This window comes from Eretmochelys imbricata, chromosome 2 (assembly GCF_965152235.1).
Source record: "Eretmochelys imbricata isolate rEreImb1 chromosome 2, rEreImb1.hap1, whole genome shotgun sequence".
Classification (NCBI taxonomy): Eukaryota; Metazoa; Chordata; order Testudines; family Cheloniidae; genus Eretmochelys; species Eretmochelys imbricata.
Window position 1 is genome coordinate 233,256,815 of NC_135573.1, and position 25,879 is coordinate 233,282,693.

The following is a 25,879-nucleotide window of genomic DNA, read 5'->3' on the forward strand; positions in this document are numbered from 1 at the left end:
TAACCTGATCCAGGCAGAAAGCAAATGTGTTATATGCCTTGCTCATCATTGAGATGCTGTAAACTCATTGGTAGGGCCCCATCAAATTTACAGTCCATTTTGGTCAATTTCATGGTCATAGGATTTTAAAAATAATAAATTTCATTATTTCAGCCATTTAAATCAGAAATTTCATGGTGTTGTCATTGTAGGGGTCCTGACTGAAAAAGGAGTTGGGAGGGGTGTCACAGGATTATTGTAGGGGGCTTGCAGTACTGCTACACTTACTTCTGCATTGCTGCTGGCAGCGGTGTTGCCTTCAGAGCTGGGCAGCTGGATTGCAGTGTCTGCTGGCTGGGAGCCCATCTCCGAAGGCAGAGCCGCGCCAGCAGCAGCGCAGAAGGATGGCATGGTATGGTATGGTATTGCCACGCTTACTTCTGTGCTGCTGCTGGTGGGGTGCTGCCTTCAGAGCTGGGCACCTGGCGAACAGCCGTTGCTCTCTAATCACCCAGCTCTGAAGGCAGCACAGAAGTAAGAGTAGCAATACCATGACCCCACTAAAATAACCTGCGACCCACCCACCCCCCGCAACTGCCTTTTGGGTAAGAACCCTCAATTTGTGAAACATTGGTCTCCCCCGTGAAATCACAGAATATCAGGGTTGAAAGGGACCTCAGGAGGTCAGCTAGTCAATCCCCTGCTCAAAGCAGGACCAATCCCCAACTAAATCATCCCAGCCAGGGCTTTGTCAAGCCTCACCTTAAAAACCTCTAAGGAAGGAGATTCCACCACCTCCCTAGGTAACCCATTCCAGTGCTTCACCACCCTCCTAGTGAAAAAGTTTTTCCTAATATCCAACCTAAACCTCCCCCACTGCAACCTGAGACCATTACTCCTTGTTCTGTCATCTGCTACCACTGAGAACACTCTAGATCCATCCTCTTTGGAACCCCCTTTCAGGTAGTTGAAAGCAGCTATCAAATCCCCCCTCATTCTTCTCTTCCGCAGACTAAACAATCCCATCTGTATAGTATAGGGTAAAAGCACACAAAAGACCAGATTTCACAGGGGGAGAGCAGATTTCATAGTCTGGGATGTGTTTTTCCTGGCCATGAATTTTGTAGGGCCCTAGTCATTGAGCAGTTTCTAGTCACAATAATCTGAAGCAGGTCAGTAAAATAAATAGCTCTGCCAGGTGTGCCAGTATGAGGGTCATCAAAGTTTCCGGAGCTCAAGTTTTCCAAGATATATCATAAGGATCTGTGATATTTCTCCCTGCAAGAGACCTAGGGTTTGCTCATTTATATCTTTGATTTAGCTGACATGTATGCAAAGCCTCCCAGTAACCATACCCCTTGTTGGCTATAAGTCAAGTGGCTCAAAAGTATGAATTAAGACTTCTGTAAGAAGTGCACACCCATTTCAAGGCAATCTGAGTAACTGTGTGGTTTTTAGAGCACTTAGAAGAGCCAAGCTTTACCCAGAAACCTATCCTGAACATTAACTATACCAGAACTGCTACAATTATTGTTATATAAGAGATGTAGATTTTAACATCCTCTTCAGGATTCATGAAGAGCTAAATATCTTTAGATTGTGTGCCAAACAGATGTTTTATGTGGTATGCAGAAAACATAAGATACTTAATGAAAAGGGAAGTCCTCTTGTAAATGGGTATAAGATTTAGAATTGATTCCTTATACATACATGACCACTCTCTGCTTTTAGGCACCTCACATGCACAGGAAAAGGTGTTCCATTGTCCACGAGCAGCTCTTAACACTATAAAAGGTGACATGAGGTGGTCCAAAGCTTTATGAACTTAATTAGCACTGCTCACCATAATGGTGAAGCATGAATCCATTTTAAAGATTGACATATTTTGCAACTTGCAATCCAGGAATGGCCTTAATTTTAGATCAAGCTATAGGCAATTGTGAAGTTTGAGGGAAGTCTCTGAAATGCCTGCAGAAAGTTAGGCTTTGTTTTTGTTGTGCTTGTTGCATCCACTAACAGGTCTGTAGTCAGCAAGGATAGGAAACATAGGGGGGTGAAGACAGACTGGATGAGGAGCCAGAAAAGGGGGAACTGGAACTGGCTGGGCAAAGAGAATGGAATTAGGTCTAGGGGGAAGGGACAAGGCAGAAGGGGGTCAAGCTTGGGAAGAGTGGGAAGAAGAGTCTGTCTGCTCATTAGAGCACACTCCCCTCCAGAGCTTTAAACGGAACCCCAAGAAGAAAAGAATCCCAAGCCTTATGATTTCAATAAGTATCACGAAAACCCCAGCAAAGCGTATCTCATCTTTCTCTAGTGTTGGTCTACAGATAGGGGAAAACTATTGCATTCAGTTACTCTGTCAGATCACACGGCTGAGGTCTGTTTGGTGGATCTAAAGACTAACCCTGCTGAAGACTCATGCAAGTGCTAATATGATGCCACCTTGATAGAATTTCTGCTTTTGCCATTTGCTTTTTTAAAAGTCTAGCAAATTACCCTGAAAAAAAACTGAACACGAATTTTCAAAATTCAAGAACTGAAAAGTTAAGAAATGCCAGAATTAAGGTGCCTGTGCAATCTTAATTTGCCCCCCTAGTGCATATGAATGATATAGTCTTTAGTTTTTCTACAGGACCTCTGCCCATACAGTGAACAGGATGGATCTACTCTGAGATGCCAAGCACTTACCCCTGCAACTGAAGTCACTGGGAGCTGTACTTTGAATATATGAAGTGATATATAATGCTAAGTATGCTGAAAAAATCAGATCCTAGGTGTCTGAATGGGGCATCCAGAATTAGTTGGTTCTTTTGACTATAATCTCAGTGCCTCTGCTTCCCATCTGTAAAATAAGGATATTACCACCCCTTCACTCCACATGGACTCAGGTGCTATTGTAATAAACACTGCAGAAAAGCCAATGCAGAAAATAATAATTCCATCTTCAGAGCACGGTTTTAATAGTGTTCAATAAATAAGGCCTAGGGCCACACACTGAACAATGAAAAGATACAAATATTGAATAACCCTTCCTCCACCCTATAGTTGGCACAAAAGGTGTTACCCAGAGTTCATTAGGTCAGGAATATGAACAAGGCAGCTAGGAAGGGCACATGAGAGAAGTTAGAGTCCTTTCTCCCTCTCAGAAAGGCAACAGGAAGCAGAAGCTCCCAGGCTCAGACAATAAGCAAAACCTGGGCCTGCGCATAAGCGAGTACTTTGTAAGCATGCCTACACTGCTTCCGAGTCTTTGTAACTTAACTACCTCTGCTGAAACAAGCCACTTAGCATTTCTGAACCAAACTAAAGAAAGTTCAATTCTTATTTCCAGTATGTTGGGCCATGCCAGAGAAGTGATCCAGACAGAGGTATCTGAGTCTTATAGTAGCATGCCATGTTTTATTTTTGTCGTTCCCACTCCATTTTTCATGTGGCTATAAGCCAAGTCACACTTGTGCACGCAGCTCTGTTTATATATAACAGAAGTTTACAAACAACCATTTTAAAATATAAACCAACCTGCAGCTGATTCCAGGCTGGGCTACTGCTGGACTGAACAAGACATGGATGATAGGCAGCAGAAGAGACTGGGGAAGAAATGCAGGACATAAGTCAGGGAAGAGTCATGACGCTGGGGCAAGGACCAACAAGAGATTGAGTGACACATGGGAGTATTATCCAAAATGAATAAGCCCACAAGAGAGGGCTGGAATGAGAGAGTTATACTTGGGTTGGACATCGGCTAGTGCAGGAAACTTAGTCATGAAGACTAACTAATGTCTGCAATGGGGAGCCCCGCTTTGGCAGACTTCAAAAGGACAGTTAGAGCAAGTCTCACAACCTGCAGGACTTCGATAAACTGATTTTTTTAAAGGGGGGGTGGGGTGGGTGGAGGAACCTAGGGAAAGATTCTCAGACTGTTAGAGAGAACTGAAGTTGAAAACATGTTTCAAGAGACTCCAGCTAAAACTCCAGAGACATTCCTTACAAGAATTCTGTACTTTTAAGAACCAACACTGAAGATCCACAAGGGACAAATAAGAGATTTATTCAGTTCTCCTCTACCATATAATCCTTCATCCATTACGACTCTATGAAACACACACAGCCCACACAACTATCCAACCTTAACTTTGCCCCTTGAAGTCTGGCATATAGTATGGAGATAAACATCTCAAGTTTGAGGCAGCTCTCAGATTATTTACTGAGTCACAGTCTGCATGGCATACATTTAAAAAACTAAATTTAAACAAAGCCCACACAAACTTCTAGGTACCGAATCAACTAGATTTACTGTAAGTTACAGGGCAACCTCTGCTGGAATACAGTGAAGTGAGGGAGTAGAAAATTTAATGGTTGCTTTGTTAGAGGGGGCATCTAAAAGTACATGACTGGTTTAGAAAGAAGCCAGAGTACAAAGCAAAAACAGGTGGCGATAAGAATTAAAAAGTTAATATAAGGCACTAAATTCACACACATTACTTTTTCCCCCTTAGAGACTATAGGCCACCCTTAAAAGCCAGGAGAAAGCCACACAATTATAGAAATTAGACTGTAAGTCCCTCAGGACCAATAGTGTATATATAGCTTATAGCTTAACTTTATAACAATCTTTCCACAACTTCCCCATTAACCACTCTGGAAACATCTCTACTGACAATTCTACCCCTAGCTTACAAGTAACTCTTGCTGGTAAACAAAATATAAATTCATCTAACATTAAAACAGCAAGCATATAGTAACTCTATGCGTAAGCAGCCTGTGGGACTCAGTCCCACAAGATATTTGAGGCCAAAAAGATAACAGGATTAGACACTTACATGGACAGTGAGAAAAGCCAGTTATATTATATAGGATATAAAGAGCCACCCAAATGAATAGGAGGGATATAAACCCTTCTGCCTCAGAGTATAAGACAGCCTCTTACTGATGGACCTTAAGTAGTTTCTTCCTCTGGGCTGTTAATTCTGTACCCTGCCACTTTGGGCCTTCTTCTACCTTCTCTACAGCATCTGGTATTTCCCTCTATCAGAGAGTGGATTACAAAACTAGATGAAGCACAAGCATGAACCTGTAAGACAATTCTTATGTTCCTTATTAACTTGTTTGCTCTGCTAAATCCTGCCTCTCCCTGTGAAGGTTAATAAACCTGTTAAATTTAGAAAATTGTTCTCTATTTCCGATGTCAAGTGGAAAAAGATCAGCCTTCGCAACATCCTAGTTCATAAACTCAAATTATTACAGACTGAAACAGCTTTCCCAGTGATCTACTTTAAGACCGACTTTGCTAACTCTTCCTGTTTCACACTTACTGTGCATCTTAATCTGTGTGTGTTATCAAAGATGTATTTGGATTTTGGAGGAGATTATTAACTGCACAACATTTTTGCAACAAGAAAGTCATGTATACGTGGTCCCCCTTTCATTACCTTATGCTGGTTATCCTTTACTGAATTATCAATCCTGTCCGTATTCCTTCAAGAGTTTTAAATACCTTTCACACAGCAGAAGTCAAGTTTCCAGGTATGTATTTTCCTGGTGTCCCCCTGGGACATAAGAGCCAAACACTCTCCAAGTCTCTTGTGGCACCTACAGCATAGTGAACTAGATTTCCAGTAAAGGCTTTCCTGTTTCCTTTGCGATTTTCTTCAGCATTCTAGGATTTAGTGTATCTGGGCGTGATGCCCAGTTGACTTTTTTTTATAGTTCTAATTGCTTTATTAGCTGCTCTATTACCTACATCTGCTGGTGTAATAAACCACATTTTATTTCCTCCTGTCTCCCCTTGGAAAGTCTTCTCCTAGTGTCTTCTAATGTCTGCTTCTTTCAAAAAAATACTACAGTATTTTTATTCAAGTCTATCGTTAATATATTTTGAATTCGCATCGACTCCTTCAACTTCTAGTCTTGCCATTTCCTTCTCTTGAGAAAGCTACTATTTTGACAACTGCAACAACAGCATTCATCGCTGCTATGAATAATAGCTACGCAGTTGCTAGTACAGTTGGTATGCCTGGCCCCTCCCCCCCTGAACAGATATTTCTTGAGTAATCTGTGGTGCAGACAGCTGATGCTACAAGACAAAAAGCTGCGGATTTAAACCATCAGGTGTTAAACAGTCTTAATTATTACTTTAAAATGTATAAGAAAAGGGAAAGAGGGTCTCTCTACTCAAAACTGGATACAAAAATATCAGCTCAAGAAGCAAAGGGATCAGAAGCATAGTGAACCATGATAGCAGCTGTACTGCTCATCTCACAGTCACTCCTATAGCTTGTTTGGAATTGAGTGGCAACTGCTGCTACTACTGTGTGTAGATGAGTCCTTTAAAACCCCATCTAACAAAGTGTTTGAATAAAGACTGCAATTGAGTTTTAGTATTTTCTCAATCTTCCTATCATCCTTCCTGATATTGTAGAGATCCAATAATCTCGTTTCTATGTTATTTTCCTAATGTCTAGAAACCAAAGGGGGAAGGGAAAAGATTTTATGAAACAAACTGCAATTCACCTTATAAACCTATTTACTCAAAATAAGGTATACATTAAACCAAAATAAGGAGCTTACAATTAAGTAACACCACCGTTGCCCATTGCCTATATGCCAAGTGGGGCAAAGGAGTTCTAATGTAGCTCAGGATTTTCTGTCTGAAAAGAAAACTGCATATTGCTCCATCCAAGTTCTTAAACATGCAATCAAGACAGCAGACTGAAGTAGGGCAGTCAGCTGAAAAGTACCTGGGAGTGCTATCGGGGATCATCAAATCCCAACTGGCAAAAACAACCACCTAGTACAGCGGTTCTCAAATTGTGGGTTGGGACCCCAAAGTGGGTCACGACTGATTTAATGGGGTTGCCACAGCTATCTTAGACTTGTTGTGGCCTGGGGCTGTAGCTCTTGGGCTTCGGCTTCGGTCCCCCACACCTGGAGTGGGCTCGGGTTTCGGTCCCCCCCTCCTGAGGTCATGTAATAATTTTTGTTGTCAGGGCAATGAAGTTTGAGAACCCCTGTTCTAGGGGATACCAGCATAAACAACAGTAGACACAGGGTCATTCTAACTTCATCCTGGTACCAAACCAACCCCTTGCAGCTCTGGGGGAAGATATAAAGGTGGCATATGATCACCTTGGCCCTCCACCCTTCTCTCCCATTTCAAGGATAGAGCCCTATTTGTTTTAATAGCATAACCAAAGTCATCTTTGCCATTTTCAAGTGTCCAACTCCAATAGATAAGGTTATTCCTAAATTATGCACATGTGGAGAACTGCTTGAATACATGAAACAAGGACTTAAGTTATCATTGAGGTTACTATGATTGCAACATGAAAAATCTCTCACCTGGAGAATCAAACTCCATGTTCTACTCTTCTACTTCAATAGGCCAAGTTTCATTCAATAGCATATTTAATCTGCAATACTCCAAATAAATCAGTTTTGGCATTTTAAAATGAGCACAAGTGCTCTGTCTTTCTTGCTACTTGAGTATTCTGGGCAATGTTTACATTAACTTTAGAAAAACTGTTTACATTACTTCAGTTACAATACTTGTAATATAGTCAACTGCTAGTTTCCCATCACATCCTTCAAGTACAGGCATGTTGAGTCAAATCAGTCTCTAGTCATGCATTTGCACTATTGAGTAGCAACTTTTATATTTACTTTGATTAGAATGGAAGAACCACCTAGTGAATTCACCTATAAAGACTAAAACAGATTTGCTAGCCAGCTTTAAAAAATAATTTAAAAAAATCACATGATATTTGCCTACTTTCCAGAAGTTCCCCCTCCTTAACAATTCATATCTCCATCAAGCAGCCCTGCTTATCTCTCCAGTCACCACCAACTACGTATTCTTTCCCTCTAGGCTTCTAGACAGCTCTAGAACTTTGTTTTCCAATAGGCACTAGAACCTGAGTGCTCTCAATTTCCTTTTTTTACTTTAGATCAATTTTCATTTACAGATTCAGATTAAACCTTGATGTTTCTAGCATCAAGAGATTTTCAGAACATACTGTGGTTTTACCAGTTCAAAATGACAGAAGACCAAAAAAAAAAAGCAAGCACAGATCCCGGTGGGGGTGTGTGTGTGTGTGTGTGAAGAAATCCTGCTTGATTTCACCCCTTCTCCCCAAGGGAATGGGAATTCACAACAATACCTTAGTAAGGCAGTTTGAACCTTGTTAATAATTAGAACTCATCACTATTCACAAGTACCAGAGGGGTAGCCATGTTTGCCGCTTTTCCAGATCCAGACTAAGAGCTCTGTGGCACCTTATAGACTAACAGACATATTGGAGCATAAGCTTTCATGGATGAATACCCACTTCGTCGGACATGCATCTGACGAAGTGGGTATTCACCCACGAAAGCTTATGCTCCAATACGTCTGTTAGTCTATAAGGTGCCACAGGACTCTTTGCCGCCTATGCACAAGTAGTATTTCAGAGCTTTTCTTATAACACCCCTCCCCAGTTCACTACCCTCACTGAATCTGATTTCATTCAATATACTCCAAATTGTCAATTTCCTTCCCCTTTCAGTGTTTTCTTGTCTCATTTATATTTCAAATACAGGATACAGTGACTGCTTCACATATTCTCTCCTTTCTTTTTGTCTTCCATTATACTTTCTGTATTACAAAATCTCAAAATCTGGCATTATTCCTTTCTTTATTGGTTGATGTATATACGTAGTATTAGAAAGCAGATCTAAGACTGCCACCACTTACTGTCAGTCTTATTTCCTCTAATGAACGTAATCTATTCTGTGTCTGGTTAATTAGTCTCATTACTATCATTATGGACTTCACATTCTTTTATTTTTATAGCCACACTCATTTAATAGTCCAAGTCTTTCGTGGCTTCCAGTTTATTCTGTTACTGACTCTGAAGTATCTCCAACCTCTGTCCTTGATGAATCCAGATATCCCCCCCGTTTCTTCCAGATCTCTTATGAGCTGCCAAATTGTCATAATCTTGGCACTGTAACACAATTGCTGAAAGCTACTTTGTTACTTTTCTGTTGCAGGATAAACCTCAGAGTTCCCCTCTTCAGATGTCCTTTTGCTTCAATATTGTCCAAGATGAGAAGTCATTTAAAAATTCTTCCTCCTCCATTGACATAAAATGCAACAGGCTAGTGTGGATATAAATTCATTTTATTCACTCTAATCTTTATAAGTTTATCCTTTTTTGACCATGGGAAGATTTGTATATCACACATTCATGCTCAGAACCACTTCCTGCCAACAAAGAATCAAACACTTCTCACATGAAACTGACTATTTTAAGTAAGTTTACTGCTAAAACACTGATATTTCACTTGAGTCCTAGCCAAGTTTTTAGTTTGTTATTTTCAACTCAAAGTGTAGGGAACAATGTGTTACTCTGTATCCTCTTGTCCAGAATGCCTCATACACAAAAAAATAGTTTTCACAATGGAAGGAAGCTTCTCATCTTTTCTGCATTTCATACAATAGTTCCATATTTTGCTCTAAAGTCTTGCATCATACATACCAGATTTGTCTTACACGTTCTACAGCGTCACAGAAATTTGTTTCTCATCACTAGAGGCACAGCTCCCTACACGCCACCTCACTCTTGTATCTAGCCAACTGACAGCACCTCTGCTCTCCCGTCTCTTCAGAGCATGTGAAACAAAGGACACAGCTAGGAAGTGAACTGTTCATTTCCACACAGTTGCAGAATTCATCCTACTATATACCTTAATGTTCAAGTTATTTGTGGTTGTGGAGCAGTAGGGAAGAGAAAGAATGTGAAGAACCTGACAGGACTGCAACAGGGGAGAAAGGATTCAACCTTCTTTCCCCAATGTTGCACCTTAGGAAGAAAAATGACACAGGTGGTGAATGAGAAACAGCAAGAAGGAGAGGCTGTTTTTCCCCCCAGAAGGAAAAGAGGGCAATGAACAGAATGAGAAAGATATGTGGGACAGAATGCATTTTAGAGATATGAAAGAAATGAAGAAAGAGGGAGAAAGACAGGAAATTAGCAAGATTTACTAACCCATAAATTATTTACACTTAGATTTTGCTATATTTCCTTAACCGATATGCAGAAGCTTTAAGCTTGAAGGAAACATAATTCAAACTGCTCTATAACAGCATTTGATAAGTGTCATACATGAAGTTGTCTTGTTTGCTACTTACTTTACCATTAGGGTGGGAGACACATTTTGGTCTTTTCTGCTAGGACTAGTAATAGTGACAAAAGGTAATAGATACTTACTCCTCCCTTACCTGTCCAGTATACAAGATGCCACCAAATACAATTGTCCCTTGGGAGATCTGCAATCTATTTTGAGATCTGCCACCAATTTCTTCTGTTATCTTAAGTAAGTCACATAGCCTCTGTGAGTTAGTTACTTTATCTGTCTCCATGGAGATAATGAAGCTTGCCCACCATTGTAAAGAAATCTGAACCTACAGATTTTCTTTAAAAAAATCATCAAGTTTGTCAAGTCTGTTAAATGGTGTATGATCGAATGATTAGATTGTTGACTGAGGACTACAGGTTTGGGATGAGGTTATTGACCTTTTCATAATTTTCTTTAAAAATCCTTTTGTTGAACATTACAAAAAAAGCAGGACCAGAGGGGTTGGGTGGCATGGCAAGGAGAGTCTGATTTTTGGTAGTAAGACCACCTTTATTGTTGTACTGAAATGTCTGCTTTTATCCAGTGATCTCAAGCTAGATCTCCTATTAACTAGTTGCAAGAATTCCAAAGTATCAATTGTGTGTGCCTCCATGAATAGAAAATATCATGTGTGACAGTACAGAGCTAACACTACCAATAAAAAACTAACATAAGAGACCAAAAAGCTTTTGACTTTACTCCCCAATGTCTGGATTTAGGTGATCTTTAGACTCTACATCATTAGCCTTCTGCATTAGCTATTTAAAGATGCAAAGCTGTGTCTTGAGTCACATAATGCCCCATGCATGTGACATCCTCATTATTAGGCTCCCAATTTTAAACCCTCAAGCCACCATTAGTTTTTATGTATCTGGCTACATTAAATTCCTTGAGAGCATGTAGTTATAACAGCATATCAACTGCAGAGTGATATGACACTTGGCAAGTGTTGCCATTTGGCAGTTTTACCATCTCAAGAGCACACAAAAAAAACTTTCTCAACCCCAGCAAAAAACAGAAACATTTGCTTAAACTGTTTTTGAGGTACCAGAACTCAAGAAGTTAAAAGCTTATAATTGCTTTTATTACCATAGTACATCCAATATGCCCGCTTCTTAAGAACAGATCTTGTTGGGAAGGTAGAACAGCCCAAATCATAATGAGAAATATTGTGACTTAATGGACTCCTCTGTTATGTATTTTGCCCACTGCTTAATAAATTGCATCACTGATCAATAGGACACAGACTACCCCAGGCACTCAAGATCAGCTATGCAGTCACCTTTCCTTATCTGGAGAAAGATTTAATGCAGACATTAGACCCCAGTAGTCTCACGTTTTAACAATCGTCACAGTTACACAAAGGGGGAGGGGTGGGAAGGTGAGACATGTACATAACACACACACACACACACCCCTAGCTACTGAAGACCTCAAAGCCATGAGAAGCGAAATAGTTTTCTCCCACCCGGCTGCTGCAGCAGTACGGCAGATCAGGGACAATATGCATGTAGATATGCAAACTTTTATGGCTCTGCCCAGACCCAGTGGTCATGTCTCAGCTTTCCTCCTCATAATCAGATTACCATCGCACGGGTTCCGCTCCACGACCGCTATCGCTGATTCAGAGACAGGGGACTGCAGCACTGCAAGCCGGCGGCGCTTCTCCGACTTCCCCAGCTCGCTCTCTGGCTCAGACAACTAAAACACCCGTGCTTTCGAGGCGGGGGAGGGAGGCAGGCTGCACTAGCTGCGGCTAGCGAGCCTCCCTCGCCCCCTCCCTTTACAGCAACCGCTTCTCTGCTGCTGCTGGACACTCACCGCGACTCCGCCAACCGCGTCCGTCCCCAGCAGCGGCGGCGAAGCCAAGCGGGCTGGCGGCAGAGCACGAGCCGATCCCCGCCACCGCGCTGCCCTGCGCCACGGCCGGTCACGGCAACTGCTGCGAGCCAGCAGCCCCAGGGCGAGCGGCGCAGCCCGGCCACGAGAACGGCCCCGGCAGCGCCAAGACGCCCGGAGCCCCCCGCCAGCCCGGCCCGGGGCGCCGCGCACCCGCTGTCACCCCCGAGAGGCGCCCCCCACACGCGGGAAGAGGCGCTGCCCCCCACGCAGGAGGGGGATGGATGCCCCGGTCCCCGGCTGCCTGGGCGGTCGGGGGGCTGCGGAGGGGGCGGGCGCTGGGGGAGCCCGGCGCAGGGAGGGAGGCCGGGGAGCCCCGCACTTACCGAGTGGTTGACCCCCCACATGAGGACGCTGAGCAGCGGGTCGCTGGCCCGGAACAGCTTCACTTTTTGCGCCACGAAGTGCTTCTTCTTGGTCTTGGTCTTACTCGCCATAACGGACACGATGTTGCCGGGGGCCGCCATGGCGCAGCCGAGGGGAGGGGGCGGCTCAGCGCCCCGGGCCCGGGCGGAGGAGAGGCGGCTGGCGCTGCACGGGGGTGGCGGGCTGCCTGCCGCGGGATGCCAGGCGCATCCTGGCCTGGCCGCCTGCGCCGCTCGCTGAAAGGGCCCCGCCTCCTCCCCAGGGCTTCCTCCGCCTGCCGCGCTCCGCGTCCGGCGACCCCGCCCCTGGGCGGGAACGGCTCAGGGGGCAGCGTGAGATTCGGCTCCCTCCTTACCAATACGCATGCCCGAGAGAGCCGAGCATGCGCACTGGCAGCAACGAAGCCTCTCTGCCTTCACTGTGCCCTCCGGGTCCGCTCCCGGAGCGGAGCGGGGCGGAGGCGGTAACATTGGGGTAAGTGGGGGGCGGAGGGAAAACCCCGTTTAATAAAAGAGGGAGGGGACAGGCTGGGGAAAGCCAGCTGCCTTCCCTGGGCGGAGAGGGGTCACGGGGGGCGTGTAGGGAGCCAGCCCGTCCCCCAGCCTAGCGAAGACTCGTCCCGCCACCTGCCTGAGCTCGGCGAGCCCGCGGAGCGCGAGCTTGTCACCGCACCGCGCTCCCCTTTGCCTCCACCCGCCTGCGTAGGAGGGGCCCGCTGGCCTCTGGAGCGGGCATCAGCCCTGGGCGAGCGGTACAGCGGTACCCCGCTGCTGCCCTGAGGCACCGGGGCGTGCAGTCCCCCAGCCCCAGGCTTTCGGTCACGGTGCGCTGCCGTGACTGGCAGCCCCATGGCGCTTCACGGGGAAGATCCATCATCTCTCTCGTGCCTACTTTGAAGATCCTTATCCTGTGGGAACATCAGTTTGCCTTGCCCATATTTTAAAAAAAGATATTTCCCTGTAGTATGTATTCTATAATATTCCGTTTTAAAAGCTTCATTTGAAAAGGGATTACGGTTAGTTAAGTGATTTTACCCATGCCCTAAGGAGCAAGGAAATAACAGGTTACAAAATACTTCATAACCATGCCAGAGCATCCACACTGACAAACTGGCATCTTCACAAGGCACTTCCTTCTGTCTCAGACTCTGACTGATAAGGAAATACCACCTACATCCCACACATCTCCCTCAGTAATCACAACTCTAGCAAGTGTTCACGTTCCACATACTTGTACAGGTTAAGCATGCACTGTCAATGTATCCACCACCTTCTGAACTGCACATATTGATCCGGAATGTTGCAGATCTCGCTTTGTTGGTGGGCTGATCACTCAGCAAAAAAGATCAGATTTACATGTAAGCTCATATATCTAGAGGAATTTGCACACACAACCACCCATTGTTGAGTCTCTCACCCTCTCCAATTCCCTATAACTTCCATCTTTTATGTGAAAGTTTAACCAAGATGAAAGCCAGATAACTCAGTGGTGCTTGTTCTCCATCCCACTTGCATCCAAACAGGTGTTAGAATTTATTGTGTTCTAATCTTTGCAGTTTCTGGTAGAAGAGAGGGTGGGATGGAAGGAGGAAGAGCAAGGACTTCACAGCTTATTCTCCATAGTTCTTTTTTAAATTATAAAGTTATGTAGGAGTATATGGAGAGGTGTTCTGACTGTTTCCTTTTTGTTCCTAAAACAAGATTCACCAAAAAAAAAATAAAAATAATAGGTGCTTGAAGTTGCTATTGCAGACACGGAAGCTGCTGTATGTTCAGCACTTTTGGGAAAAAAAGCAGATCACTTACTTATGTGCCCAAAAATAAAGTTAGAGCCAGTTTTTAAAAGAGTTCAGCACCCAATGGCTATTCTATACTCTGTAGGTTCTGATACGACACTCATCACCATAGTATATGAGATATGGTCTACACTACAAAGTTTGGTCAGTGTAAGTCACCTCATGTCAACCTATTTGTCCATAAGTCTACACTCATATTTATCTCTGGCCAACAGAAGCATGCAGTTAACACAACATAACTGCCTCCCTGAATGGCAATCAGCCATGGTTGATCTATAGAGGGGACACAGTGCAAGTGTAGACACTGTGTGACCTATGTCAACCCTTATGAAGAGCTCTGTGTGGCCCAAAAGCTTGTCTCTCTCACCAACAGAAGTTGGTCCAATAAAAGATATTGTGTCACCCAGGTTATCTCTCTATGTCAACCCTAACACACCTCCCACAATGCCTGACAGTGACTATTCTGATCACAATTGTGAACTCCACTGCCTAAGGGTCATGGAGGCCAGAAGCCCCCACCCTTTAAACACCCCACAAGCTCACCTAGCAACTCTCTCTTTTTATGCACAGCTGACCACACTGGCTCCATGTACTAGATGCACTCCTGCCTGGAGTAGACAAGAGATTTTGGATCTCCTGGACCTACAGAGGGAAGAGGCTGTCCAGGCACAGCTATGGATCAGTTGTAGAAATGTGGACATCTACGAAAAGATTCCACAGGGTATGCAGGCAAAGGGGTATGACAGGGATCAGCAGCAGTACTGCATGAAAGCAAAGGAACTGCACCAGACATACCACAAGGCCAAGGAGGCCAACTCTCATTCTCATGCTGAGCCATAGACCTGCCACTTTTACAACAAGTTGTATGCCATACTTGGTGGAGACCCCATCAGCGCCCCACAGAACCCCATTGCTGCAAATCCATCCACTATGTCCTGCTCATTGCCAGGAGTCACAGTCCTGTGTACCAGGACATAATTAATGGTCCCAAACACTTGCATGACAATGTCCCTCCCTCCCATGGGCTTTCCAATTCCAAAATGATTTCCCACTGACAGGTAGGAATCCGGCATTGCAAGCTACCAGAGCGTGATCCCCACTCACTGCTCAGTTGTCAATACAGCTCTCATTCTCGTGTCCCTGCACACGAAGGCTGAGGTGAGCTCAGCTCACAGATCCAAAAATCTGGCCTTTTGCATCATAAAGTTCTGCAGCCACTGTTCATCGTCCCAAACCTGCATGATGATGTGATCCCACCAATCAGTGCTCATTTCCTTGGCCCAGAAGGAGTTCTCTACCAGCTGCAGCTGCTCCATGAACACCACCAATAACCTTGAATTGTTCTTTGCTATGTCTTTTTAATAGTCTGTCCTTGAAGAAATAATCATGTTTCCCACTGTTGCGGTTCTTCCTGTGGGTCTGAAAGTACTGGAGGATTGTTTGTACTATATTTGCAATGTTCATGAAAATAGTGCAGCACTGTGCAGGCTCCATGCTATGGTCAAAGATGGTGGACACCAAAGAGGGCTGCACAGGTTTGCAGGATTTAAAAAAAAGGCAAGAATATTTATGCGATATGGATTGCATTATGGGCTGCAGAAAGTTGCATACGAATGTGACCCCTAGCTTCCAGAGATCCCTAGACAAGTCATTTCTGTCCCACAACACATTGTGAAACCTTCCCAGAAGGCACTGTGCCATACAGCAGCACGCAGCACACTGGGATGCCTACCCATGGTGTACAACACTTTACATTGACACAGGCACTCCTAGTTAATAGGTGCAGTGCCAATGCAAGCAGTAAGCTATGCACAAATGGCAGATATAATAACTTTGTCGGCTTTACACCAACGTTACTTTCATTGACAAAAGTGCCTTTCAATACTGTATTAAGTAATGTAACTAATATCTGTCACACGAATCATCCTCTCCCCAGCAGGAGAAGTGTGCGCAGTGGAATGTTAAAGTCACATAATACTATACACATACCCCTATACATTGATGAGAGAGAACAAAAGGTAAAAGAAATGTGCATTGCACTTGGAACAGAAGGTGGTAAGATTTGTGATGGTCCTTGTTTTCTGTGGGAGTTCGTTCCACAGTTTGGGACTAGTTCCCAAGAAAGCCGTGTTTCCTGGACAGATGAGCTTTATCCTTATTGTAGAAAGTTCCCTCATCCAAAGGAACAGAGTTGTTAACCACAATCTTCATTTCCATTGTTTCTTTTAGATATCCTGGGCCCGGGCCATGTAACACCTTGAAGATAATGACCAAGACCTTGAACTTGATTCAAAATTCTATAGCAAGCCAGTGTAGAGAGTGGAGGACAGGTCATATGTGTTTTCAGTAGCCTTTGTTGCTGAGGAGACACACTGCCGTATTCTGTAACAGTTGGAGTTTCCTAAGCACTAAAGCCTTCATGGCTAGGTATATGGCATTGCTGTAGTCTAGACAAGAGGTGATAAAGGTATAATTGAGGCCATCATTTGTCAGGATGGGATAGCTAACCGGAGATGCCAGAAAGCCTTTCTTATGGATGCTGCTAAGTGACAGCTTAGTGTCAGCAAGGAATCCAGGAGCACTCCTAAGCTATGGACTGAACTGACCTGTTGTGGGTGTGTACCTTCAACTGTGCCATAGCTGCAGACTCTTCAGAATGTTTTCCTATGTCCACCAGCATATGCTCTGTCCCATTCAGCTTCAACCAGCTCTTCAAACATGAACTGATCTCATCCAAGTACTGGCTCCTCTTGGTCGTGGTGAGGTCATATGTGATGAAAGATAGGTAGAGCTGTGTTTCTTCTGCATATTGCTGGCAATTGAGGCCATGTCATCTGACTAGTTCACCTAGTAGCTGCATGGAGATGTTAAATAGGACCAAGGAGAGAATTGATCCTTTTTGGACTCCACAAGTGATCAGTCTAGTGGCAGAGGTAGTTTCCCATTGCTACTAGTTGGATGCATCCCTTCAGTAAGGACTCAAAGCACTTTAGTGCATTGCCCTGGAGCTCTGCCACCTCCCTCAGGTGAGATAGCAGTATCTTATGGTCAACAGAGTCAAATGCTGCAGAAAGGTCTAAGAGAATATGAATGGATGTCTGCCCTCTATCCATTGATAGCAGATCATCAGTGCCACTAAAGTGGTTTCAGTTCCTTGTCTCATACTGAATCCAGATTGTACTTGGTCTTGTACAAGATGGGATTGTAGTTGGCCTTTGGCTAGCTTCTCTTTGAGCTTGCTAAGGAACTGAAGGTTTGACATGGGCAGTAGTTGGCTAGAACCAATGTATCCATGGTGGGTTTCTTTTGTGTTGGTCATACAATTATGTGTTTGAAGGAAGAAGATAAGATTCCTCCCTTGAAGGAGGCATTTGCTGATTTCATCATGAGTGGCACCAATTATCCATGATTCTTTCGCAAACCAGGAAGGGCATGGATCAGATTCAAAAGTCTTGGGCTGAAACTCCTTTAGGGTTCTCTTATAGTCCAGAATTTCATGTTGAGTGAATATACTGAACTCTTGGAATGCATGCTGTTGGTTGGTGGGTGCAGGTGGAGTGGATCCAGATTGTTTGAGAAGCCTTCCCAAATGTGCATTTTCTTTTCAGTGAAGTAGGATGATAGTTCTTTGCAGCTGTTAGTAGTTGGTTCTGATGCAGACTGTAGACACTCAGGATTAGTGTAGTGGTTTACCACCCTGGATAGCGCCTTGGGCTGGGATTTGGGAGCTTCAATGGAGGCTGAAAGGAAGATTCTCTTGGCCTGTAATACAGCCTCAGCATAGGCTTGGAAGAATTCATTGTTTCATCCTGTCTGTATCAGTCTTTGTTTCACTCTTCATCTGGCACAGGATATTCTCAGTTGGAGTTTCTGGGCAGTTGTCTCTTCTCCTCGCCAATACTGTACTAATGTTTGGCTGTCCCTGACTAACTTCAATAGTGATTAGAGTAGATTGAAACAGGAGGAGCGCTGTCATCTCACCAGCCAAAGAGAAGCTGATATTAACCATGACCTGCTAACCAGCTTTTAAACGTGACTTGTTCCTGGTGACATTAGTTGCTAAGTTATGTTTAGCATCACAGTGGAGCATGTTAGCATGTTTTCTAACATGGTATTTTCCCAATATGCATATGGTCTAAGACAAGCTTTATTTGTCAATAAGGACAATTGTGATGGGTGAGTTAAGGACTCTATCTTTAAGAAGGGGAAATCACAGAATTCTTAAGTGACTCAAGTGATTATTTGCTTGGCTACTGGAAGGTGATAATTCCTCTTAAGACTTGCAATTATCTTCTGCAGCTGCAAAGCACAGAAGGCCCACAGAGTTTCCCTGGGCCAATTGCCATAGAGACTAATTTCAGCTGGAGCATGCTTATAAATTGTTCTATTTCTTTATAAATTGGTCCGAGCACGTCATTTTTAGCCAAGCTGGGGTACTTTAAAGCTTGACTATAGTTCTAGAATCTCTTTGTGATTCTTTAAAAACACATTATAATGTGGTGAAAACAAACTGTATATTAATTGTCTTCTAAAGAAAGGAAAATTAAACCTACAAGAGTGTGAAACAATTCAATATTTTAAAGAAAGCTGCTTTAACAGAATAAGACAAGATGTTTTGAAAACAGGGCATCTCTGTTCCCTTCATCTAATGAATACAAAAAGAGAGGTAATCACTTTGCTTTTAGGAGGCCGGTGGCACCTTAAAGACTAACAGATTTATTTGGACATAAACTTTCGTGGGTAAAAAACCCACTTCTTCAGATGCATGGGTTTTTTACCCATGAAGGCTTATGCCCAAATAAATCTGCTAGTCTTTAAGGTGCCACCGGACTCCTCTTTGTTTTTGTGGATACAGACTAACATGGCTACCCCTCTGATCCTTTACTTTCAGGAATGGAAGAAACAAAATGTATGTAGCCAGTAATAATTTCCATATAAGTTTACAAGCATAAGCATTTTACTTATCCTGACTATCTAGCATCTTTCTCAGATATGTTTTTAAGTTACTGAATTCCCAGCATCCTACAGCACTGGAAGAATTTTCAAATGGCCCTGGAACATGGATAAGCATAATTTCAAAGACCAATGACTTAGATAGCAAAATTAATATTTTCTGAAGATATAGACATATTAAAAACTGATTTATAGAAAAAATAGTATTAATAACTCTACAAGCATATGTAACTCTGATGCTTCAACTTGAGCACTGCTAGTTTTCTTTTCTTCTCCAGCAGGAAACCCAATCTGCTACTATGAAGCCAGTAACAAGAACGCCAGCTACCACTATGGGTTAGGGTCACATTAAATTATATTAAAAACAAAAAATAGAAAATCCATTCCACTCCCATCCTTGGGAAAATAACATAGTGATGGGGCAGTTCTCTTGGTTATAATCGTAAATGTAATAGAACACAGGGCAGCTTCTTTCCATCTACTTCAACTAACAAGCAAATAAAAACAGTCTTATTGGGGTCACTTTGGCAGTAGCATAGGCCTCCTTAGTTCAAGCAGGAAGTTAATTTCCCTAGTTACTCTTTCCCCCTAGTCAGGATGAAGCTAGAGAGCAGCTAGCTAATTCCCTCTGGGGCCTTCTGCTTCCTTTTTATAACTTCCCCCACTTAGGCAGCACAGCTGTCAGTTACAGCTCCTAGAAGCTTAATAATCCACAACTGCCCATCTTGCAGCTTGTGCAATCTAAAAGGGCTAACCTCCTCCTTTCTGCCCAGTGAAGTGGTTAACCCCTTCTGGGTTCACAAGGAGTAGAGCCCAAACCCACAAGCCTTCCATGTGTAGAACTCACAGAGTAGCCAGTGGGTCTGCAAAGTATTATCCATTAACCAAAATGCCAACTTTGCATGGAATGGCTATGCAGCTACGACATATCTTTGCTCCAGGCTGAAGGATGGAAAGCTTCACCTCACCCAGTTCATACATCAATATCCCATGAAAAGCCTGTTTATTCATGCTTGGTGCACGGGATGAGTAGTTGGCCTCAAATTAATGTGTGATATCAACCTATATACATTGTTAGATATTTGTTTTTAGCAATGTCTCCTGGGAAATGGATCTAAATTGGAATATTACACTAGAAACATAGAGAAGTTTATTTTTTAAATTTTAATTAAGACTAAGTTACAATAAAACGTTAACTTATAATATCATACATTATTTATTTAGGATCAGGTTAATATTCGAAGAATCTGGCTAAAGTTTCTGGCTTGCTGGCAGTTTTTTACCCACAAAAGCTTATGCCCAAATAAACCTGTTAGTCTTTAAGGTGGCACTGGACTCCTTGTTGTTTTTGTGGATACAGACTAACATGGCTACCCCCTGATACTCCTCCTCTAAGTACTCTAGAACAAAAAGAAAAGGAGTACTTGTGGCACCTTAGAGACTAACACATTTATTTGAGCATAAGCTTTCGAGCTTATTTGAGCATAAGCTGTAGCTCACAAAAGCTTATGCTCAAATAAATGTGTTAGTCTCTAAGGTGCCACAAGTACTACTTTTCTTTTTGTGAATACAGACTAACACGGCTGCTACTCTGAAACCTGTCATTACTCTAGAACAGTGGTTCTCAAAGCCAGTCCACCACTTGTTCAGGAAAAGCCCCTGGAGGGCCAGACCGGTTTGTTTACCTGCCACGTCCGCAAGTTCGGCCGATTGCGGCTCCCACTGGCTGCGGATCGCTGCTCCAGGCCAGTGGGGGCTGCGGGAAGCGGCGCGGGCCAAGGGACGTGCTGGACGCCCTTCCCGCAGCCCCCATTGGCCTGGAGCGGCAAACCGCAGCCAGTGGGAGCCGCGATCGGCCGAACCTGCGGACGCGGCAGGTAAACAAACTGGTCTGGCCCGCCAGGGGCTTTCCCTGAACAAGCAGAGGACTGGCTTTGAGAACCACTGCTCTAGAAAGGGTGACCAAATATCTATCCTCCATTTCTGGTGTTTTTGTTGTGTATGTACTTGGTTAGAAAGCTTTTCTAGTACAAGGTCAGTCCATATTTTACTATACCACAATTCCATAGGAGGAGGGAGTTACATACTTCGAATAACATCCAATACAATGTCTAGCTGCTAACAGTAAAAAATAAATTCATTTGTTATTCTGTTTAAAATTAGATCCATGACTGGAGCATTAAGTAAGTAGGTATGGGAAGCTATATGAATAATAATTTTGCATCTCAAGAAGGAGCCTGTCTATAATTCATCTTTATTTTTATCCTTTAGTCTTGAGGATGTTTTCATCCACACCACTTTTCTTCATCATGTAATTCATGTCACATCATTGAATTATCTGGTTTTTAATTACTTTTGTGCTTATCCAGAAGTTTGTTTCTGTTAGAAAGATGTTCTTTTTCATATGTCAAAAATATTTAGGAGGATATTCTCCTAAATCTGGTTTTAGCAACCTTTGAAACATACAGAGATAAGCATTTTGATAAACAGATTGAGAAATAAAATGCATTATTAACTTGCTTTACTTGCATATTTTTTGAGAAAATTTCTGTTTGATGGAGATCTAATCTACTTTGGTAAAAATAGCTATTCAATTCAATCTTCCTCTAACTACTTTTTCATTAGTCATAAGATTTTGGGAGAGATTTTCCATCACACCATGGCACTTGCACATCATATGTAAGTCCTGGTATAGAGGCCAGTAGAGGAGCTCTCATAGCATGCTCTATGGCTCACTGCTGAGCAGCCCATGGGCCGCCCTGGAAGTGTGTGTGTACAGGGATGCTATACAGTTTACCTTTGTTATCATGATGTATCGTTTTAATATAAGTTACACTTGTATTTAACCTCATTCAGTGTTACTATAAACAAAGTTTGCCTTTCTATATTATTCCTTCTGAAGGAATCTACACTTCACAAATATGAATGAATTTAGCCTCTTGACAGTTCTATGCGGATGGTATTTTAGGAATGGGGAAAATGAGACACAGAGGGCTAGATTCACAAAGGAAACTTAAGTTCAGCATTGCAACACCTGACTTTGATGCCTTGTCACCTAATGGAATCCACAATCACGAGTGAGGTGCCCAAGCTCCTATACAATGTGTGGGGAGAGTTAGGCACCTAAGAATGGGATTCACAAAAGCCAACAAGGTGAATGGGGAGTCACCTATGCTAGCCAACAGGAAATGCTGAGGAGAGGCTTGTGGCCTAAGCCCCACTTCTTAAAGGGACTTTACGTGCAAAACGCTGAATCTTCAAGAGGTGCTTATCTCCATTAACAGCTATGAACTCTCTCCTGCAGTTAGGCACCTAAGCCCTTTCTCATAAAATACGAAGGAAGAGCAGGACCCTTATAACCTTTAGGCAAGTGGTTAGAGCACGCACCCATGACTTAGGAGATCCAGGTTCAACGTCCCCTCACCCTACCTAATTTGAACCCTCATTATCACTATTACTCATGAAATGGCCCTTGAATGCCTCTGTGACGTTAATGTCTTGCAGCCTCATATGAATTTTATCTATTACAGTGAGTTTAATATGTTGTGTTCAGTAAATTATGATTCTCTTAAGGAGATTTTGCAATAACTACTCTATGTCAAAGGCTCCCTCTATCTGCATGGTAATGAATAGGGCTCTACCAAATTCCTATTTAAATCTGAAATTTCATGGTGTTGTAACTGTAGGGGTCCTGACCTAAGTTCCCTCTAAGCTGCGCTCCCGCGTGGCTGCACAGCAGCCTATTAAGCACTGCGCAGGCACTCAGGGCTGTGGTGGGGAGAGATGCGTCTCCCCCAGCCCCGGACCCAACCCAGGCCAGCCACAGACCTGCCGCGGCCATGGGGAGACTCGCCCCTTCCCTGGCCCCAACCCAGCATGACCTGGATCTGCTGCGGCCGTGGGAGAGGCACCTCAACCCAGCCCCTGCATGGACCTGCCATGGCCATGGGAGAGGCCCCCCAACCCAGCTCCGGCATGGACCTGCCGTGGCATGGGGAGATGCACCCCTTCCCCAGCCCAGCCCCAGCACGGACCTGCTGCAGCCATGGGAGAGGTGCCCCAACCTGGCCCTGGCCCACCATGTCACACATCACCTCCATACTGGTGCACATAACAAAATTAATTCATACATGGGTGGGAAAAATTAGAGGGGACACTGGTCCTGACCCAAAAGAGGATTGTGGGGGAGTCGCAGGGTCATTGTAGGAGGGTTGCAGTATTGCCACTCTTACTTCTGTGCTACTGCTGACGGCAGCGCTGCCTTCAGAGCTGGGCTGCCAGAGAGTGGTGGCTGCTGGCCGGGCACCCAGTTCTGAAGGCAGCGCTGCCACCAGCAGCCATGCAGAAGTAAGGATGGCATGGTATGGTATTGCCACCCTTACTTCTGCACTATTGCCTTCAAAGTTGGGCAGCCAGAGAGTGGCAGCTGCTGGCCGAGGGCCCAGCTCTGAAGACAGAAGCGCAAAAGTAAGGGTGGCAATACCATACCACGGCATCCTTATTTCTGCCCGGCTGCTGGTGGCAGCACCGCCTTCAGAACTGGGCGCCTGGCCAGCAGCTACCGCTCTCTGGCCACCGGGCTCTGAAGGCAGCGCAGAAGTAAAGGTGGCAATACTGTGACCCCCTTACAATAACCTTGCAACTCCCCCGCCTCTTCTTTTTAGGTTAGGACCCCCAGTTTGGGAAACGTTGGTCTCCCTTGTGAAATCTGTATAGTATATGGTAAAAGTACACAAAAGACCAGATTTCACAGGGAGAGACCAGATTTCATGGTCTGTGAGGCGTTTTTTACGGCCATGAATTTGGTAGGGCGCTAGTAATGAACTATTTTCTTCAGAGAATTGTCAAATACAATCAGTGAGAAAATGACTCTTTAGGGAAACTGCTTAAGACCCACTCCTTAGATCCCATGTAATCTGTTGGAGGAAGGAAAAAACATTTATTAAATGCAAATAATTATTGAGATAAAAATTGGACTAGGAAAGGAGAAACTTAAACAATATAAAGAACACACAGCTTTTATTCAAAGTTACCCTAGATGGAAAGAGAAATAATGTAGTTTTATTGTATTTTGGCCCTGAATTGGGTTATTATCACATCAAAGGAGGAAAAGGACAATATTCAGGGATTTCTTCAACAGCCTTCCATGAATACTTGCTGGTACTCTAGTTGATAGTCTGACAGACTAGTAGTTTGGGAGAGACTTCAGTAATATGTACAGTCTTCAGAGACTTCAGAGAAAAGGAAACTGACATCGCATCTTAAGAGAGGCAGAGGCAGGAATGATCTAATAACCTGGGTACAGCTAAGGGTAAAAGGGGTTCCTAACCCCTTCCCCAAAGGTGTTGAAAGAAAGCTGGCATAAGCCACTGTGAATGCTAACAGAACGAATGAGCTGAGAGAATGGGCTTATGCAATGTACCTACATGTGTATAAGGCCTGGTTCTACACACAGTTTTTATACCAATATAACTATTTTGGTTAGGGGTGTGATTAATAAAATAGTTATACTGGTACAACCCCGAGGGTGGCACAGTTATACTAATTTAAAGGTGCCATATATGCTTATAGCTTATTATTCCCTCATGGGGATAAACTATCCTGTATGAGTGCTTTTATACTGGTTTAATTGAATCTAGACTAGGGCTATTGTACTATTACTAGACCAGTATAAAAATAGAAATTTAGGGTAGACAAAAATAGCTGTTGCACATATTTAACATCATTCCAAAGCTGGTCAGACTTCTCCCCACTCACCCCTTTTTCCCTAATAAGTGTTGGCACTGGGTGGTGGTACTTCTTGGTGATCCTGGTGATGATGTAATTATGCTAGGAGTCGGCATATATGGTTTGGTGTCAGAATATCTGAGTTCTGGTGAGAGATGAATCAGTGAGGAGCACCAGTATAGTTAAAACAATACAGTATGTATGTGTATTGTGTCTTAGGCCTTGGACAAAGGCTCCAGGTTCACACCTGTATTGATTGTGTATCATTTTATGCATTTATGAATTAATTTCCATGCCTATTCTGTTAGAAATCATATACCAGATCCTCTGCTGGTGTAAATAACTATAGCTCCAGTGACTTTAATAGAACTATGCCATTTTACACCAAAGGAAGATGTTGCCCCACATCTGTAGGTGTTTATGCACATAACTGTCTTTGAAATCAGTGGCAGTCTTGCATGTGCAAGAACTGCAGAAACAGTAACAGAAATTTGATGTAAAAGAACTGTCATATTTGGCTGTGCATACTTCTTGTACTTCTGCTGTTTCTTTGTTTGCAGATGAAGTTGCTGCTAACACTTCCTCTGTAAGTCAGACTATCAGGTCAGCTGTCAAAGTTTGCAAACTGCAGAGGAAGTACATTTTCATTGCTATAGAAATTGCAGCACCAATGTAAATAGCAATCCTGCAATGTCATTTGCTGCACATTCCTGCAATACCTGAAGCAGAGGTCAAATACTAAATGGGAGAGTGAGATGATGAGAAGAAAGCCAAAAGGTTTCATTCTGCTTTGAAACCAAGATTAAGAAGAAAAGACAGTCCAGGGCTGTTTGAGACATGCAATCCAATGTGCTTTTCAGTTCCTCAGACAAGTACTTCTTCATTTGACACTATGTTCAACTCAGCCGCTAGGCATCTGAAGTCCTGCCAGATAAGTGGTAACTGTTTAAACTCAGCCTCAGCATACTGGAGGCTTTGAATCAGCCATGAACTACTACTAAGGAT

The 25,879-nt window shown here is 43.5% G+C and overlaps 1 protein-coding gene across 3 annotated transcripts in view; it reads right to left on the reverse strand.

Moving 5' to 3' along the window:
• PIP4K2A (phosphatidylinositol-5-phosphate 4-kinase type 2 alpha) overlaps window positions 1-12,648 on the reverse strand; it is a 196,047-nt gene extending 183,399 nt beyond the window's left edge. For 2 of the 3 annotated variants that reach the window (XM_077808210.1, XM_077808209.1), the window contains exon 1: window positions 12,360-12,648. In XM_077808210.1, the coding sequence (XP_077664336.1) occupies window positions 12,360-12,500 (141 nt within the window). In that variant the 5' untranslated portion in view covers window positions 12,501-12,648. The remainder of the gene's footprint in view (window positions 1-12,359) is intronic. The other variant, XM_077808211.1, reaches the window with a different exon arrangement.
• Window positions 12,649-25,879: the final 13,231 nt, after the last annotated feature.